This window comes from Hypanus sabinus, chromosome 3, assembly GCF_030144855.1.
Source record: "Hypanus sabinus isolate sHypSab1 chromosome 3, sHypSab1.hap1, whole genome shotgun sequence".
Taxonomy (NCBI): domain Eukaryota; kingdom Metazoa; phylum Chordata; class Chondrichthyes; order Myliobatiformes; family Dasyatidae; genus Hypanus; species Hypanus sabinus.
Window position 1 is genome coordinate 4,584,830 of NC_082708.1, and position 20,126 is coordinate 4,604,955.

Here is a 20,126-nt window from a genome sequence, read left to right on the forward strand (position 1 = left end):
CACCCTTCTTTGGAATTAAAAGAACCATTTCAAAAGGGTGGAGATGATTTTTAATCGACTGTGTTTAAAAAACTGCCATGGATGGGTTGATAGCCTATGCCTAAATGCCTTTTTCCTTTCATCTGGCAGCCTATTCCTTGTTCTAGTGAATAACTTCACCACAGCCCTTGGGAAAGGCTACTAACTCACATCTGCTATGGGCAAATATACTGAACTACCTAGTCAAGCTAAAGACCCAGAGAATTATAATTAACTCTGCCACAGAGAGCTGCAAAAGAAGGAAGGTCGGGCATCAAGCTTGCAATTTCATCCTGTAAAAGCTACAGAAATGCCAACAAAAGCTCCAAAGATCTCAGCCCTGGGAGAGGAAGTTTTTTTTTTGCCTAGATGATGTATGGATGTGCTACACCTACATTTGAAAGACAGAGGACAGTGGTCTACGTCCCAGTAGGGATGATGGGCTTATGAAGAGAAAGAGTGACTGCCAATATTCACAGGAAACAGAAATTAACAAGATAAACACTCCGTGGGATTGGAGAGTGCAGACGAAGGGGTAAAGGATCAAATTTTGCAACAATTCCAGATTCTGAACGTGAAAGCAGATGATGTGTGGAACTGGTCAGTTGTTAGTCTGAGTGCACAGAAAACTAAAGCACGCACTTAACGAACGAGTTCAGTGTTCCTCCAGACCACATGGCACATAAACCAAATTATCTCCAATATAATTCAAAATTATATTGTAAATTATAATTATTGTAACTATTTGTGCTATGTGCGACCATATGTACTGTACTGTGTTTTGCACCTTGGCCCAAAAGGAATGATATTTTGTTTAGTTGTATACATATGTGTAAACATGAACTTCAAGAGCTTTGTTCACAACAGACGCAACTTCTTTTCATATGTAAAGGGAAAAGGGAAGTATGCAAACACAGAGTCAATTAGGTAAATATAGCATTACAGAAAGCTCAAAAGTAATCTTGTGAGACAAAACAGAGAAGTGCTCAGAAAGCATCACCAGCAGAGTTACTTCTCCAGCAACATGAGTGACCTCAGGACAAGGTCACTCATGGCCTGGGTCCATACATTTATCTCTATATAGCCAGAGTCCATCTTGGGAGACTGGTATAGTGTACCAGTCATGGTTGGCGTTGGTTGTAAGGCGGTCACAGCCATACACCGATGCTTTCACAATGCCCAGCTATGAAGGCAGAACAGAGCTGGCTTTCACTCTCTTCTCCAACGGATGGAAACCAAACAGCCAATTTTGCTACAACCCTATACACAAAGAACTCTGCTTTAATGGCAGGTGATATTTGGAATTTGCTTACAGTGGCTGCAGATTTGAAGGGTAAAAGTTACCTAGTGATTGCAGACCCTTGTGGTTTAAAATAGAGAGGGTAACTCAAGTCCAACATTCCAAATTCACCCAGCAGTCTAGGCTCAAAATACAGGCATCGCTAAACACATAATTGAAAAGATTCTCTCTCCTAACACTGGCACAGCACAAATTCTGAGCTGCAAGGGTACAGGAACTACAGGTTCAGAGGAAGAGTACAGTGGATTCCAGTCAATTTGGCCATCTGTTAACCAGGGCAGCCTTTTATTTTGGACAACTCTTAGAACAAAAACTAATCGAGAAAATAGCCGGGATTCTATTAGTTTATTTGGGACACTAATCTGCTCAACTGGGACAGCAGACTGTTGCTGATCAGTTTCTAACTAGTGCTAGTCATGTTCACTTGCGTGGCTGTTAGACACTACATTGTGCTCAGAGTGAACAGTTTTTAAACAGTGTCAGTTATGTGTGTGTGTGTTCAAGAAGCAGTGATTCTTGTCACTGATACTTGGCCAGAAGTAATAGTTTTATAGGACTGTAGTAGTAATAATAGTGTTCTAATTTGTTCTGTATTTCATTCAAATACATAACTTGTTACTCAGTTAAACAGTAGTTTGTCTTTTTAAAAAAAATACCTTTTTAACTATTTCTATGAAACCTCGGCTATTTGGGGCAGTCGCTTAATTGGGCCAAAATATACTGATCCAATGTGTTACAATTAACCAGAATCCACTACATTTGCTTTTTCTAATATACAGTACGTACATTCAAGTCAATAACATGGACTCTCCCCAGCTTCAATGAAACAATTACTTCTGGGTGTGGTCAATGAAGGGGACAAATACCTTTATGCAGTAACACTGAACATCTTTCATACGAGACAATGGAAGAGTTTAAGCAGCATTTCACATAGTGCAAGACCTTCCACATATTTTCATATGATTTTAATTAAGTAATGGTTCTCCATTACTTAAAATTCTCAAATAAATTACTTTGAAAAGAAGTTTAATTGAAAATTGTAACATACTAAACACCACACAGAATGCTGGCAGTCTAATTCCTCTTTCTAGTAAACAGCTTCACCACAGTACCTTGGGAAAGGTCACTTGCTCAGATCTGCTGTAGGCAACTGTACTGAGAGTCCCAGTCAAGCTATAGCCCCAGAGAATAATAATTAACTCAGCCTGGACAGTCCCAAGACTGGCTGTGAAAGGAGTAGGGCTATGCATGGGACTAGCAACCTCATTCCTCATTTAGTTATACAGGAATGCCAACATAAGTTCCAAAGCCTCATTCCTGAGAAAGGAGGAATACACCATGATGGGCTACACTTAGAGACAAAATGAAAGACTGGCCCAGGACAGGGGTCTCTGATGAGTTACCGTCAGTGACCTATGCATCATTAGGGGTGATGAGTGATTTATTATTGAGAAAAATGAAATCTAACTTAAGCGACTTACTTACTTAAGCCCATCACCCTTTCTGGGGCATAGGCACCAAATGCAGCTCACCAGAGACCTTTGCCTTAGGCAAAGACCCTTCCTCTCCCAGGGACAAGGTCTTTGGAGCTTCTGTTGGTGTTTCTGTAGCTCTGGATTTTTATGGGATGAGGTTGTTAGTCCCATGCCCTTTTGCAGCTGAGCTTGGGACTGTCCATGGTGGAGTTGAATTGGTGCCGCTCTGTAATTTCAATTTTGCCAGATATTGCAAATACTTTACTACAACTCAAGATGTATGAATTCTGATGTATATTTATTGAGCTGTATTAATAATGGAATTCTATGCTCAAGAGCCAATTGCCTGCTGTGTTCCACCAGCATTTTGTGTGTGCTGTGTGGGTGTGTTTTGCACGGCCCTGGATGAACACTGTTTTCTTTAGCTCTATCCATATGCATGGTTGAATGACAATTAACTTCAACTTTTGCAGTAAGGATGAAATTAACACATGATTTATACAGGTGTTTCCCTTTTTTGTGTGTTAACCTGGAAGATGCCATCACTAAACACAAGAGTTTGAAATATTTTAGAAAAGGTATAGTGAGTGATGGAAATATGGATGTTACATAAGACTCTTGCAAGAGATTGGAGAGGTGGGGAATTTGATACTGGGAAGGACCTAGAGGGCCAGGCTAAGCCATTTTTAAAATTACCTTAATTCAGGAGATTGGATATAGGGTCATATGCATAAAGAAACAAGATGCAGGAGGAACTCAGCAGGTCAGACAGTATCTGTGAAGGGAAACGAGCAGTTGATATCTTGGGTGAAGACCTTTCGTGTGGTCTAGATGAACAGCCTCGAGCTTTCATCTGTTGGCTGCTCACTGCCTGAACTTAAGTTCCTCCAACAGCTGATAAGTTGTTCCACTAAGGAAGCAACTCCTGCAGACAACAATGCTGGAAGACCAGCAAGGCCTTGGGTCACATTTCTGAGCACCCCAGTATCAAGAGGTGAGGTTTGTAATTACTGTAGAACTGAGCCTCTTAGTGTGGATGGACATATTTCAGGAAACTATTGCTGACAAGGTGCCACTTCTAATAAAGAGAATTCTGTCATGTTACCTGATGTGACTGACAGGTTCTAAGATAATAGCAAGCTCCTCAATAAGGCCTTTATAAGGAAATTTGTCTGTTTTGGAACATTGTGGAGTTTCTTTTTCTTTTTCAATTTTTTAATTAAATTTCAAATTAATAAACACATTGTGAAGTTTGAGAGCCGTTTTTTTTTGGCTTTACCACTGGAGTTCTAGGGAGAGCTCCTTTCCACATGATGACTCTGACCACAGTTCTACATATTGTGATGTTTAAGAGCTTTTCTTGACTGCCAGCTTTTTGTAAGAACTCCCCAATCATCTCCACACCCTCCAGCCAGTGTCCCTGTGACACCATCTCCTTTGCAAGGTCATTTCCACTGTACCATGCCCCTGGCTGAGAAGAGACAACCAACATCAGCAGTTTAGCAACTGCAGGGCCAATGTTCGTACAAATGCAAGCATCCAATTTCAATTAGAAATTACTTTGGGACATGCAAGATAATACTCTGTCATGGATGGTCCACAGCCCAGCTGCGAAAGGTTGGGCTGGGGGCTAGCAACTCCATCCCATACAAACCTATAGCTACAGATCCAAAGGCTTCATCCCTGGGAGAGGAAGGACCTTTCCCAGAAGACATTTGAAGTTGTGTGGTGAAAGCAGAAGCGATAGGATCAATCAACCTTGGATTGGCCCAGGCCAGAGGACTTCAGCAAGCTGCTATTAACCATCTATAATCCTAGTAGGGGTAATGGGCTGAAGAAGAATGCAAGATGACATTTCCTTTCTTAACCTGGAGCTGAAAAGCAACTGTGGAAATAAAAAAAATCAATATAGTGGATACTGCAATATAAATGAAAAGTGCTGGAAATGCTCACAAGTCAGTCAGCAACTGGGAAGAAACAAACTGCGGTAGCTATTCTGCCTGCAGTCAGCTCACACAGCGTAGCACAGACTAGAAACCACAGCTACAATAGCTGGGCTACGTACCTCAGGTACATAGACTCTGCTCTAGGTATATCAATAAATAAAATTAAAGACTTAAAGAATCAAAGCTCCATTTTGCAAATACTAAAATAAAAACTTTTAAATGTAAAATAAGACTTCTAGTTTAACCAAATGCACACACAATGAATTAAATAAAATAAATAAGTCCTCTCAAGCCTTTGGCAAAATGCTTCAGCCCAAGATGATCAAAGAGAGACAGGTATGATTACAACAAAGAGTCAGAATTTCCCCTGGTACTCTACATTCTCTGTAGCAACTATTCCTATCTGCGGTAATACTGCAGTGTACGCCCCACATCATCATATTGCTCATATGAGACAGCAGAATTTTCAGGTAAGTCAAGGGAGGAGATGTCAAGAGGTAGGTTTTGTTTTACACACAGAGTGGTGGGTGTGTGGAACACCCTGCCGAGGATGGTGGTAGAGGCAGATACATTCTGGACATTCAAAAGGCTCTTAGATAAGCACATGTATGATAGAAAAATGGAGGGCTATGTGGGAGGGGTTAGATTGATCTTGGAGAAGGTTAAAAGGTTGTAAGCTGAAGGTCTGTACTGTCCTATCACACAGATACAAATAAAGAAAGGTTAACGATAACCTGGCACGATATGTCCACTCAGAAGGACAGTCATATGCCATCTCACAGCAAGGGGCAGCAAGAGAAAACAGTTCTCCTCAAGAAATGGCTCCCTCTCTCAACACTGCAGCTTGTGCAATAAAATACATTAATGTATTCCAGGCCATACCCAATAATTGTAATTCATGAAGCTCGGCTAGGAGGCTTCTCCTGATCCAAGACCAATGTGTAAGGAAGGCTATGTCCATGGGAGAGACTGTCTGCTGTGCATAAGCCATTCCGATTGGGAGAAGGGTCATAAACCTGTGGCATCACCTGTAGCACTTACCCTGTACTGAATAAACACAAGAAATTCTTCAGATACTGGAAATCCAGAGCAACACACACAAAATGCTGAGGGAACTCAGCACGTCAGGCAGCATCTATGGAGAGGAATAAACAGTCGACAATTTGGATCTAAACTAGTCCTGATGATAGGTCTCAAAATGTCGACTTTTTATTCTCCTCTATAGATGCTACCTGACCCACTGAGTTCCTCCAGCATTTTGCACCTTGCACTGAAGATGGTTTATGCCAGTCTAGATGAAGAAATCTTCTGCTTTACTTTGCAGATTCACTGACAAGCCACTGACCTCCCAGAAGGAAGGGCTGCTGAATTAGCTACTGTCCCTATTATCTTCTGCAAAAAACAAAACAAAACACAATAAGTGGCAAACAGGGTAGTAAAAAAATCTTAAACAAATACGCCTGTAGCTTTTTGAATAAGGGATGAATTGCTTGTGCAAATTCATAAAAAGGAGCAATAAAATTTTAAGCAGAAAGGGATACAAAACCCACACAAAAACGCTGGAAGAACTCTGCAAATCAGGCAGTATCTATGAAGGATCTTATCCTGAAATATCTGCTGTTTATTCCCCTCCATAGATGCTGTCTGACCTGCTGTGCTCCTCCAGCATTTTGTGTGTGTTGTTCAAAATCTCTCGGCATCTGAAGAATCTCTTGTGTATCTCTTAGGAGATACAAAACAGGTTTTTAAAAAATCTTCCCTGTGTATAAATACATTGAAAAGTGGCATTGTGTGAGTTTGATCAGTGACAGCTGGATTGCACATCTGTACAGCACACTCAAGTAATAGTTGAGCACTGGGCACACCCCTGCCACTTGCTGACTGAGTCTCCACACCATTGAATGGTGATGGTAAGAGGCTGTGCTCTGGGTATCAGTGGGGACTGGATTCTATTTGCTGTTAGTTGTTTTGGACTGCATCCAGAAAATGAACACACAATACCAAGTAGAAGAGACCAGAGAACAACAAGGACTTGCTGCAAAATGGGCTACAAATCATCTCTGGATCAAAACCAGCTTATTTTCTGAAAACACTGCAAGTTCGGTAATATGCCATAGAGCTGTCAAGCAAGCAACACCTTCAACATAGTTCCTTCTGTTGCAAGTAGGTCTGGTGGCGTTCCCCACTCTCACTCTCTTTATCAGTCCAACACCAGACATTCTCTCACTGTGATGGACACATTTTAAATGCGTGCAATCAGCCCATTCTTCTCTGGCTCAAGGAAGTTTCTCACTAATGCGTCAATCAGTTTGTTGAGCTCTTCTTCCAGGTAGTCTGTGTCACTGCAGAGAGAGAGAGTGCATTTCTTTTAAAGTCAAGCAAGCAGCTGGGGAAAAGGCACAGTAGTCTGGTCAGACTGGATGTGGAGGACTGTGAGCAGCTGGGGAAAAGGCACAGGAGTCTGGTCAGACTGCACGTGGAGGACTGTGAGCAGCTGGGGAAAAGGCACAGGAGTCTGGTCAGACTGCACGTGGAGGACTGTGAGCAGCTGGGGAAAAGGCACAGGAGTCTGGTCAGACTGCACGTGGAGGACTGTGAGCAGCTGGGGAAACGGCACAGGAGTCTGGTCAGACTGGATGTGGAGGACTGTGAGCAGCTGGGGAAATGGCACAGGAGTCTGGTCAGACTGCACGTGGAGGACTGTGAGCAGCTGGGGAAAAGGCACAGGAGTCTGGTCAGACTGCACGTGGAGTACTGTGAGCAGCTGGGGAAAAGGCACAGGAGTCTGGTCAGACTGGATGTGGAGTACTGTGAGCAGCTGGGGAAACGGCACAGGAGTCTGGTCAGACTGGATGTGGAGGACTGTGAGCAGCTGGGGAAATGGCACAGGAGTCTGGTCAGACTGCACGTGGAATACTGTGAGCAGCTGGGGAAACGGCACAGGAGTCTGGTCAGACTGGATGTGGAAGACTGTGAGCGGCTGGGGAAAAGGCACAGGAGTCTGGTCAGACTGTTTGTGGAGTACTGTGAGCAGCTGGGGAAATGGCACAGGAGTCTGGTCAGACTGTTTGTGGAGTACTGTGAGCAGCTGGGGAAACGGCACAGGAGTCTGGTCAGACTGGATGTGGAGGACTGTGAGCAGCTGGGGAAACGGCACAGGAGTCTGGTCAGACTGGATGTGGAGTACTGTGAGCAGCTGGGGAAAAGGCACAGGAGTCTGGTCAGACTGTTTGTGGAGTACTGTGAGCAGCTGGGGAAACGGCACAGGAGTCTGGTCAGACTGGATGTGGAGGACTGTGAGCAGCTGGGGAAACAGCACAGGAGTCTGGTCAGACTGGATGTGGAGTACTGTGAGCAGCTGGGGAAACGGCACAGGAGTCTGGTCAGACTGCACGTGGAGTACTGTGAGCAGCTGGGGAAAAGGCACAGGAGTCTGGTCAGACTGGATGTGGAGTACTGTGAGCAGCTGGGGAAAAGGCACAGGAGTCTGGTCAGACTGCACGTGGAGTACTGTGAGCAGCTGGGGAAAAGGCACAGGAGTCTGGTCAGACTGGATGTGGAGGACTGTGAGCAGCTGGGGAAACGGCACAGGAGTCTGGTCAGACTGGATGTGGAGGACTGTGAGCAGCTGGGGAAATGGCACAGGAGTCTGGTCAGACTGGATGTGGAGTACTGTGAGCAGCTGGGGAAACGGCACAGGAGTCTGGTCAGACTGGATGTGGAGGACTGTGAGCAGCTGGGGAAACGGCACAGGAGTCTGGTCAGACTGGATGTGGAGGACTGTGAGCAGCTGGGGAAATGGCACAGGAGTCTGGTCAGACTGTTTGTGGAGTACTGTGAGCAGCTGGGGAAATGGCACAGGAGTCTGGTCAGACTGGATGTGGAGGACTGTGAGCAGCTGGGGAAACGGCACAGGAGTCTGGTCAGACTGGATGTGGAGTACTGTGAGCAGCTGGGGAAACGGCACAGGAGTCTGGTCAGACTGGATGTGGAGGACTGTGAGCAGCTGGGGAAACGGCACAGGAGTCTGGTCAGACTGGATGTGGAGGACTGTGAGCAGCTGGGGAAACGGCACAGGAGTCTGGTCAGACTGGATGTGGAGTACTGTGAGCAGCTGGGGAAATGGCACAGGAGTCTGGTCAGACTGCACGTGGAGTACTGTGAGCAGCTGGGGAAATGGCACAGGAGTCTGGTCAGACTGGATGTGGAGGACTGTGAGCAGCTGGGGAAACGGCACAGGAGTCTGGTCAGACTGGATGTGGAGGACTGTGAGCAGCTGGGGAAAAGGCACAGGAGTCTGGTCAGACTGGACGTGGAGTACTGTGAGCATTTTTGGGCCCCCTTATCGAGGAGAGGATGTGCTAACATTGGAGAGGGTCTACAGGAGGATCAAGAGAACAATCCTAGCAATGAAAGAATTAACAAATGAGGATCTCTGGACCTGTACTCACTGGAGTTTAGAAGAATGGGAGGGTGGGGAAGGAAATCTCATTGAAACTTATCGAATACTGAATGGCCTATATAGAGTGGACGTGCAGGGTATGTTTCCTATGGTAGGGGAGTCTAGGACCAGAGGGCACAGCTTCAGAATGGAGGGACATCCATTTATAATTATAGGAGAAATTTCTTTATCCAGACGGTGGTGAATCTGTGGAATTTCTTGCCAAGGACGGGTGGGTAGGCCAAGACATTGGATACATTTAAAGTGGAGGTTGATAGGTTCTTGATTAGTCAGGGTGTCAGATGTTACGAGGAGAAGGCAGGAGGATGGGGTTGAGAGGGATAGTAAATCAGACATGGTGAAATGGTGAAGCAGACTTAATGTGCTGAATGGTCTAATTTTGCTCCGATGTCTTATGGATAAAACATCTGCAAGTGTCACTCAACTGTATTCTATTCATGGACACAAGAGATTCTGCAGATACTGGAAATCCAGAGAAACACACACAAAATGCTGAAGGAACTCAGCAGGTCAGGCTGCATCAAAGAGAGGAATATACAGTCAATGTTTCAGGCTGAGACCCTTCTTCAGGATGGGAAAAGAAATGGGAAGAAGCCAGAATAAGGTGGTGGGGGAGTAATGAACTCGGAAGCTGGGAGGTGATAGGTGGAAGAGGTAAAGAGCTGAAGAAGAAGGAATCCGATTGGAGAGAAGAGGGGACCAAGGGAGAAAGGGAAGGAGCCTATCCAATTCCTCCTTCAGCTCTTTAGTATTTCTAGCTGTCACCTCACAATTTCACAATTCCATTTCTCTCCCCCACACACCCACCTTCCCCCTCACCTGGTCTCACCTGTCACCTTGCACTCCTCCCTCTCCCCACCTTCCTATACTGGCTTCTTCCCCTCCTCTCTCCCCCACCTTCTTATTCTGACTCCCCTCACTTCCTTTTGAGAAGAGATGAAGGGTTTAGCCCAAGATATCAACTGCTTACTCTTTCCATAGTGCTGCCTGACCTGCTGAGTTCCTCCAGTACTTTTGTGTGTTCATCTGCAGAATCTCTTCTCCTAGGAATCAATCAAGTGAATGTCTGCTACACTCCCTTTGTTCCAATTATGTCCTTCCCTAGGTAGGGATACAAGTCGATTCACAGTATTTTAGATAGCAGGAGTCAGACGATCAAGGGCAGGACAATTACTGACCTGTGTCCTGGGATTGCACAGAACTCAGCGTAATATTTAATTTTCGGCTCTGTGCCACTGACCCGGAGTGTGGCCACACAACCATTCAGGAAGGTGAAGGTAATCATCTGGCTGTTTTTACTGACTGGCAGCACCTGTCAAGGAAAATAACAGCTTATAAGACTAGTGTGGCAGAACACAGCACACATGCAGTGTCACGTTACAACATGAACTGCTGTTCAAAGTTCAAAGTAAAATTTAATATCAGAGTACATACATGTCACCACATACAACACTGAGATTCTTTTTCTGTGGGCGTAATTAGCAAATCTACAGAACAGTAACTGTACACAGGATCAATGAACAAACTGTGCAAATGCAAATATAAATAAATAGCAACAAGTTATAAGCATAACACAGCGAGATAAAGAGTCCTTAAGGTAAGAGCATCGGCTGTGGGAACACCAGAAGTAGAAACAATGTAATTTTCCCCTTTTGTTCAGGAGCCTGATGGCTGAGGGGTAGTAACTGTTCTTGAACCTGGTGAAGTGAATCCTGAGACTCATGTACTTTCTTCCTGATGGCAGCAGTGAGAAAAATGCATGGCCAGGGTGGTGAGGATCTTTGACGACGAATGCTGCTTTCCTACAGCAATGTTTCAGTAGATGTGCTCAATGGTTGGGAGGATTTCACCCATGATGTACTGGGCTGAATTCACTCTCTTTTGTAGAATTTTCTGCTCAAAGGCATTGATGTTCTCATACCAGGTTGTTACACAGCCAGTCAGTACACTTTCTACCACACATCTATTGAAGGTTTTTGATGACATGCCAAATCTCCAGAGACTCTTGAGGAAGTAGATGAGCTGTTATGCTTTCTTTGCAATTGTATTTATACGATTATACATGTGATCAGATGATTATATGATTGTAGTTATACACTGGAGAATGGAGTGGGTACAAGCAGAGGGCCATTAGCCTGCTCAACCATTTAATAACATCATGACTGATCCTTTAGAACATGGAACAGTACAGCTCCTTTGGCCCACAATGTTGTGCTGACCTTTTAATCTACTCCAAGATTTCCACTCTCAAGATCAATTCTTTCCTACATAACCCTCCATTTTTTAATTTCATCCATGTGCCTATGTAATAGTTTCTTAAATGTCCCTAATGTATCTGGCTCATTGCTTTTTACTCAGCACACTCCACTGTGCTAGCTTCATAACTCACAATTCCTTAATATCCAAAAATCCATCAGTTTCTGTCTAGAATGCACTCAGTGGTCGAGCCTCCACAGCAGAGTCCACAGATTCACCATCCTTCATCATAGACAGGAGCAGAATTAGACTATTCAGTCCATCAAGTCTGCCTTGCTATTCCATCATATCTAATTTATTATCCCTCTCAATCCCATTTTCATGTCTTTTCCCTGTAACCACTGACGCCCTGACTAATCAAGATGCTATCATCCTCCGCTTTAAATATACCCTATAACTTGGCCTTCACAGCTGTCTGTACCAATGAATTCCAGAGATTCACTACCCTCTAGCTAAAGAAATTCCTCGTCATCTAAGTTCTGGATGGAGGTCCCTCTATTCTGAGACAGTGCCCTCAGGTCCTAGACTCCCCTAGTATAGGAGGTTCTGTGGGTGAGAGTGAGATTCTGGATGGTAGATTGCCTCCAGGGTGCCAGGGTCTGGGATATCTTGGATCAAGTCCTCAGCATTCTTAAGTGGGAGCGTGAACAGCCAGAAGTCATGGTCCATATAGGTACCAATGATAAGGTAGGACGAATGATGAGCTTCTGCATAGGGAGTTCAGGGAGTTAGGTGCTAAGGGCAGGACCTCCAGGGTTGTGATCTCAGGGTTGCTACCCATGCCATGCGCTAGTGAGGCTAGACCTAGAAGGTTATACAGGTTAATACATGGCTAAGGAGTTGGTGTAGGAGGGAGGACGCAAGATATTTGGATCATTGGGCTCTCTTTCAGGGAAGGTGGGACCTGTACAGAAGGGAAAGTTTGCATCTGAACAAGAGAGGGAGTAATATCCTAGAGGGAAGGTGTTAATGCTGCACTGATGGGTTGAAACTAGAGTTGCAGATGGATGAGAACCACAGAGCTGGGATAGTTACTGGAGAGGTTGTGGAGGCAGATGTTGGTAAGACCTCAGAGAAAGTTAGGAATCAAAAGGTTGAGTATGGTGCGACTAGTGTCCTCAGCTGCCTATATTTCAATGCAAGGTGGATAATAGTGCTGAAAATGAGGTAGCTGGTTTACAAAAAGAGGCAATGCGTAGTGAAGAGAGGTTGTTAATTGGACAAAATTGCAGTTAACAGGATGAGTTGCAACATACAAGGCAGACAAAATTGAGAAGGATGAATACAGGACTGAAGGTGTTATATTTGAGTCCACACAGTATACAAATAAGGTAGTGGAACTTGCAGCACAGTTACAGATTGGCAAGTATGATGTTGTGGGCATCATTGAATCATGGCTGAAAGAAGATTGTAGCTGGGAGCTTAATGTCCAAGGATACACAATGTACCGAAAGGACAGACAGTAAGGCAGAAAGGGCAGTGTTGCTGTGGTAGTGAAAAATGAAATAACTCATGAAATGAAAGAGGTGACATAGGGTTGGAAGGTGTTGAATCATTGTAGATAGAGCAAAGGAATTGCAAAGATAAAAAGATCCCAATGGGAGTTGTAAACAGACCGCCAAACAAATGTAAGAATGTAGCCTACAAGTTATAATGAGAGATAGAAAATGCATGCCAAAAGGGCAATGTTACAATAATCATGGGGGATTTCAATTTGCAGGCAGATTGGGAAAATCAGGTTGGTGCTGGATTATAGGAGGGAGAGTTTTCAGAGTGCCTGTAAGATGGCTTTTTAGAGCAGCTTGTGGTTGAGCCCACTTGGGGATCAGCTATTCTGGATTGGGTGTTCTACAATGAACCAGAATTGATTAGAGGGCTTAAGGTAAAATAACCCTTAGAGGAAAGTGATCATAATATGATCAAATTCACCCTGAAGTTTGAGAAAGAAGAGCTAAAGTCAGATGTATCAGTATTACAGTGGAGAAAAGGGAATTAGAGGCCTGAGAGATGAGTTGGCCAGAACTGATTGAAAAAGAACACCAGCAAAGATGACAGGAGAGCAGCAATGGCTGGAACTTCTGTTAGAAATTCGGAAGGCACAGGATTTATACATCCCAAAGAGGAAAAAGTACTCTAAGGCCACATCCACACTAGACCGGATAATTTTGAAAATGCCGGTTTTGTGTAACAACGATAGGCGTCCACACTATGCGTTTTTGAAAATATCTCTATCCACACTGAAACGGAGATTTCGGCGAATCTCCTCCTCCTGCGCATGAGCAGGACACATCTACCGAAAACAAGCGACATGTTTGGTGTCAAATCTCCCGTAAAAGTGTGCATTTGTGTAGTTACAGACCAGAAAAACTTAAAACGACGGACAGCTGTTGGCTCTCGCACAGCAGAACTTAAAGCTAAAAAAAACACTGGAGCGTACGGCGGCAACCGACAGGGAATTCACGGACAGATTGACCCGGGCTGAATATTGAAAAACTGACTAATTCTGTTGCATTAATGAAGCACCTTGTTAAATGTATAAAACATGTCTGCATCAGTGTTATCTTGTATTTCCATACAATGTTACATAAGGCTGTTATACATCTATTGTCAGAGAAGTACTTGCATAAATAGGTAAACCACCTTCATACAAGCAAGGACAGAAAACAGGGTAAAGTGAGTACAGTATACTTATTTATTCAATAAGTTATGGGTTAAAGTATTTGGTGAGTACATTTCTAACTCTTCTGGCTTCAGTCTCGTTGCCGTCTGTTCTGAAATTGTTAGGTTGCATTCAAGAAAACAATGAAATAGCGTGCTGCCGTCTGACAGCGTTTTCAGAAGTCTCCGGTTATCCCATCCACACTGATCTGCCTGAGCAGCGTTTTCAAAAATACCCACCCTGGAAAGCGTTTCTGAAAAGCTCCAGTTTTGGGGGACAAAAACACCGTTTTAGTGTGGACGGATGGTAAAAACGAAGAGAAAAAGCTTCGGTTATGGATTTATCCAGCGTAGTGTGGATGTAGCCTAAAGGACAAATGACATAACCATGGCTAAAAAGAGAAGTCAAAGCCAACATAAAAGCCAAAGAGGGCATATAATAGAACAAAAATTAGTGGGAAGTTAGAGAATTGGGAAGCTTATAAAAACCAACAGAAGGCAACTAAAAAAGTCATTAAGAAGGTAAAGATGGAATACAAAAGTAAGCTGGCCAATAATATCACAGAAGATATCAAAAGTTTCTTCAGATACATAAAGTGAAAAAGAGACGTGAGAGTGGATATTGGACTGCTGGAAAATGATGCTGAAGAGGTAATAATAGTGGACATTGAAATGACAGACGAACTGAATAAGTACTTTTGCGTTACTCTTCACTGTGGAAGGTATAAGCAACACGTACAAAAGCTGGATGAACTCAGCTAGTTGGGCAGCATCCGTTGAAAAGAACAGTCAAAGTTTTGGGCCAAGACCCTTCATCAGGACTGAAGAAGGAGGGGGCAGGGGCCCTATAAAGAAGGTGGGGGAGGGGGAGGTGCAGGTGAAAAAACCAATCAGAGGAAAGATCAAGGGGTGGGAGAGGGGAAGCAGGGAGGGGATAGGCCGGAAAGGTGAAGAAGGAAAGTAAGGGGAAAGCACTATAGGTAGTAGAAGGCGGCAGAACCATGAGAGTGGTGATAGGCAGCTAGAAGAGGAAGCAGAGTGATAGGGCAAGGGAGAGGGAGGGAATTACCAGAAGTTGGAGAATTCAATGTTCATACCAAGGGGCTGGAGACTACCCAGACGGTATATGAAGTGTTGCTCCTCCAACCTGAGTCTGGCCTCATTGTGGCAGCAGAGGAGGCCATGTATGGACATATCTGAATGGGAATGTGAAGGAGAGCTGACGTGGGTGGCAACCGGGATATCCTGTCTGTTGTGGCGGACGGAGTGGAGGTGCTCGATGAAGCGGTCCCCCAATCTGCATTGGGTCTTGCCGATGTAGAGGAGGTCCCACCGGGAGCATTGGATGCAATAGATTACCCCAACAGACTCACAAGTGAAGTATTGCCTCACCTGGAAGGACTGTTTGGAGCCCTGAATGGTGGTAAGAGAGGAGGTGTAGGGACAGGTGTAGCACTTACGCCTGCAGGGATAAGTACCAGGTGGGAGATCTGTGGGGAGGAACGTGTGGACCAGGCAGTCACAGAGGGAACGATCCCTGCAAAAAGCAGAGAGGGGTAGAGAGGGAAAGATGTGCTTAGTGGTGGGGTCCTGTTGAAGGTGGTGGAAGTTGTGGAGGATAATAAGCTTGATCTGGAGGCTGGTGGGGTGGTAGGTGAGGACAACGGGAACACGGTCCCTGTTGTGGTGACGGGAGGATGGGGTGAGGGCTGAAGTGCGGGAAATGGAGGAAATGCGGGTGAGGGCATCATTGATGACGGCAGAAGGGAAATCACGATTCTTAAAGAAAGAGGACATTTGAGATGTCCTGGAACGGAAAGCCTCATCCTGGGAGCATATGCAACGGAGATGGAGGAACTGGGAATAGGGAATAGCATTTTTACATTTGGCAGGGTGGGAAGAGGTATAGTTGAGGTAGTTATGGGTGTCAGTGGGTTTATAGAAGATGTCAGTGGATAGTCTGTCTCCAGAGATTGAGACCGAGAGATCGAGAAAGGGGAGAGAAGTGTCTGAGATGGACCAAGTGAATTTGAGGGCTGGGTAAAAGTTAGAGGCAAAGTCGATGAAATTGACGACCTCAGCATGGGTGCAGGAAGCAGAAAGATATAAGCAGTATGGTGGAAGTTCCAGGTGTTAGGGGTCGTGATGTGTGTGAAGTTACCATAACTAGAGAGAAGGTTCTTGGGGAACTGAAAGCTCTGCAGGTAGATAAGTCATCTGGAGCAGATGGTGTACACCCAAAGGTTCTGAAAGAGGTGGCTGAAGAGATCATGGAGGCGTTAGTAATGATCTTTCAAATATATCTAGATTCTGGAATGGTTCCATACTGGAAAATTGTACATGCCATGCCTCTCTTCAAGAAGGGAGAAAGGCAGAAGAAGTTTAATCTCAGTGGTTGAGAAGATGTTGGAGTCGCTTTTTAAGGATGAGGACTCAGGGTACTTGGAAGGACGTGCCAAAATAGGCCACTGTCAACATAGTTTCCTCAAGAGAAAATCTTGCCTGACAAATCTGTCGGATTCTTTGAAGAAATAATAAGATAGACAAAGGAGAACCTGTTGATGATGTGTACTTGGATTTTCAGGAGGCCTTTGATAAGTTGCCACACATGAGGTTGCTTAACAACCTATGAGCTCATGGTATTACAGGGAAGGCCCTAGCACGGATAAAGCAGTGGCTGACAGGAGGCAAAGAGTGGGAATAAAGCCAGCCTTTTCTGGTTGGCTGCCAGTGGCTTCTGGTGTTCTGGTGTTCTGGGGTCTGTGTTGGGTACCATTTTTTTTACATTATATGTCAATGATTTGGATGATGGAATTGATGCCTTTGTTGCAAAGTTTTCAGAAGATATGAAGACAGGTGGACCTTTAGGTGGAAGATAGGTAGATAACCTTTTCAACCTTTCCCCATAACTCAGGTCCTCAAATCCCAGCAACATCCTTGTAAATTTTTGCTATTCCTCCAGTAGTTTGTGTGCTGGGAAATTCCAGCATCCGTAGTTTCATGTCTCTCCAGCTGGCCTATATACATTTAGTGGCTACTTCAGTAGGTACACCTGTACGTTAATGCAAATATCTAATCAGCCAACCAAGTGGCAGCAACTCCATGCATTAAAGCTTGTAGACATGGTCAAGAGGTTCAGTTGTTTCTTAGACCAAACATCAGGATGGGGAAGAAATGTGATCTGGGTGACATTGACTGTGGAATAATGCTGGTGTCAGATGGGGTGGTTTGAGTATCACAGAGAATGTTGATCTCCTGGGATTTTCATGTACAACAGTTTCTACAGTTTACAGAGAATTGCGTGCGGGTAAAAAATCCAGTGAGCAGCAGTTCTGTGGGTGCAAATGCCTTGTTACTGAGAGAGGTCAGAGGAGAATGGCCAGACTAGCTCAAGCTCACAGGTAGGCAACAGTAACTCAAATAATCATGTTACAGCAGTGTTGACATATGAGTATCTCTAAGCACGCAACACATCGAACCTTGAAGTAGATGGGTTTCAGTGGCAGAAGACCACAAACATACACTCTGAGGCCACTTTATTAGATACAGGAGATACTTAATGTTGAGTTTATTTAGGCTCCTTGCACTACAAACTTCTGAACCGAGAAACAATTACTTCAGGCTGGAATCCCAGCCAGAGGCAGCATGTTCCCATGGCATCTCTCACGTGTGGCACGCAAGGACGCAGTGTATCTGTTGCAAACACTACAAACTGATGCAGATGAACGGAGAGGATGTTACAGACTGTGAAATATTACAGACACCTATTAGTGTTGAGAACCATAACCTGATGTACAACCCCTGAGAAAGTCTGAAAATGAAATCCTGAATATATAATCTGACTTGAAACCAGAAGCAGGGTTATTATCAGTGACACACATACACAAAATGCTGGAGGAACTCAGGTCAGGTAGCAGCTGTGGAAATTAATAAGCAGTCAACATTTTGGGCCGAGACAATTTTTCAAGACTGGAAAAGAAGGGGGAAGATGACAGAATAAAAAGGTGTGGGAGGGGGAAGGAGGATAACTTGGTGATAGGTGAAATCAGATGGGTGGAAAAGGTCAAGGGCTGGAGAAGAAGGAATCTGATAGGAGTGGAGAGTGGACCATAGTAGAAAGGGAAGGAGGGGACTCAGGGGAGGTGATACACAGGTGAGAACAGCTAAGTAGCCAGAGTGGGGATTAGAAAAAGAGGGGAGGGGGTGAGAATTAAAAAAAAAGTATAAATCAGAAGGAGAAGTGCCATCAGATTGGAGGCTCTCCAGGTGAAATACAGGATGTTGCTACTCTACCGAGGGTGGTCCCATCATGGCACAAGGACTGACATGTTGGAACGGGAATGGGAATGGGAATTAAAATGTTTGACCGCTGGGAAGTTCCGCTTTTAGCCGATGGAGCAGAGGTGCTTGATGGAGCAGTCCCCCAATTTATAACAAGTGTCACAAATGTAGACGCCGCCGCATTGGGGGGACCGAACACAATAGCCGACCCTAGAAGATTTGCAGATGGTGTGTTGCCTCACCTGAAAGGACTGTATGAAGCTGAGGGAGGAGATTAATGGGCAGGTTGGCTGCTTGCATGGATAAGTGCTGGGAGGGAGATTAGTGGGGTGGAACAAATGGACAAGGGAATCACTGAGGAAGAGATCCCTGCGCAAAGTGAAGAGCGGAAGGTTGGTAAAGATAAGTTAAGTTTTGTGGTAGGATCTCTTTGGAGGTCATGGAAGTTGTGGAAAAGGATGTGTTGGATGTGGAAGGTCAAAGTACAACATATAAAAATTAAGTAATACAAAGAGAGCAAAATAAATAGTTTCATGGTTCATGGACCATTCAGTGTCCTTAATGGTGGAACCACCCATTAGCTAGAGAAAATGACCCTGGCTTTTCTGGATCATAAGTTTAAACAGTCTCTGTGAACCATCTCTTGTGGCAAACCAGGTTTGCTTTGTCGGTGAACTCCTTTGGTTCCTGGTGGTCAGCTAGAAATTAGTGCTTGGCTCTAACCTGTCCAACCATTGAGCACACACAACCGCACTGACTCTACTGAGTTGGCCCATGCCAAGCAGAGGAGGATTAGAGGTCACAGGACTCAGATCTGAAATTTGGAGCAGCAAACAATCACAATTACAGAGCTGAGAGGTTGCCATGCCCTCATCCCATGCTGCAGCAATCCTGTTGGTCATGCAGAACAGAACCTGGCCCTACAGTCTAACTTGATCATGCTGTAAAATTTCAGAGGGATGCCGAAATAAGAATCATTATTCACAATCAGAAGCTTTTGGTTGCAGAGTGGAAAGAAAAGGGAAAAATAGGGACAGAACAGTATAGTTACGTCAGAGTGCGACATGGTAATATAGTGGCTTGTGGAACATATGTCAGCACCAGTAACTGGTTTTCAATTCCCACCGCTGTCTGCAAGGAGTTCTGATGTTCTCCCCGTTATTGTGTGAGTTTCTGCTGGGTGCTCCAGCTTCCTTTGCACGTTCCAAAGACATACGGGTTGGAATTAGTAAGTTGTGTATGTACTATGGTGGTGCAGAAGCATGGTAACACCTGTGGGCTGCTTCAACACAATCCTCAAGATCTGTTGGTTGTGATGTAAACAACACATTTCACTGTATTTTTTGACGTACATGTGACAAATAAAATTAATCGTTATCTTTACGGTCTTCAGAGACTAATGGAGTCATGGAAAGCTGGGTCAGTGCCAGGAGCGGGGTTAGCAATGGGAGGAGGGGGTCAGTGGGAGGAAGTGGTGCAAATGTAAAGGATCAGCTATGATCTTACTGAGCTCACAGAGCAGGCTCAACAAGCTAGGCAGAATACTCCTGCTTGTATCTTGTATTTTTTTTATGTATCTGGTGTTACAGAATCAGAATACAGCAAAGAAACAGGCCCTTCAGTCCAACTGGTCCATGCTAACCATAGCATCCTCCCTGTGGGGTCACAGTTGCCTGTGTTTGGCCGATAAGATGTGTGGAATAGGCTGAATGGACTCTTGTTCCAGCTAC

General features: G+C 44.6%; 1 protein-coding gene across 3 annotated transcripts in view; it reads right to left on the reverse strand.

Annotated features, from left to right (window-relative positions):
• pgm2l1 (phosphoglucomutase 2-like 1) overlaps positions 1-20,126 on the reverse strand; it is a 158,551-nt gene that overhangs the window by 316 nt on the left and 138,109 nt on the right. The window contains exons 13-14 of one of the 3 annotated variants that reach the window (XR_009511050.1): positions 10,380-10,513; positions 6,877-7,081 (exon numbers count right to left, since the gene is read on the reverse strand). Coding sequence is in view for 2 of the 3 variants with exons in the window: in XM_059963566.1 (XP_059819549.1) it covers positions 6,982-7,081; positions 10,380-10,513 (234 nt within the window). In the remaining variant the exon portion in view is untranslated. Of the gene's footprint in view, positions 1-46; positions 7,082-10,379; positions 10,514-20,126 lie in introns of those variants that run through there. The other 2 variants (XM_059963566.1, XM_059963567.1) reach the window with 2 other exon arrangements.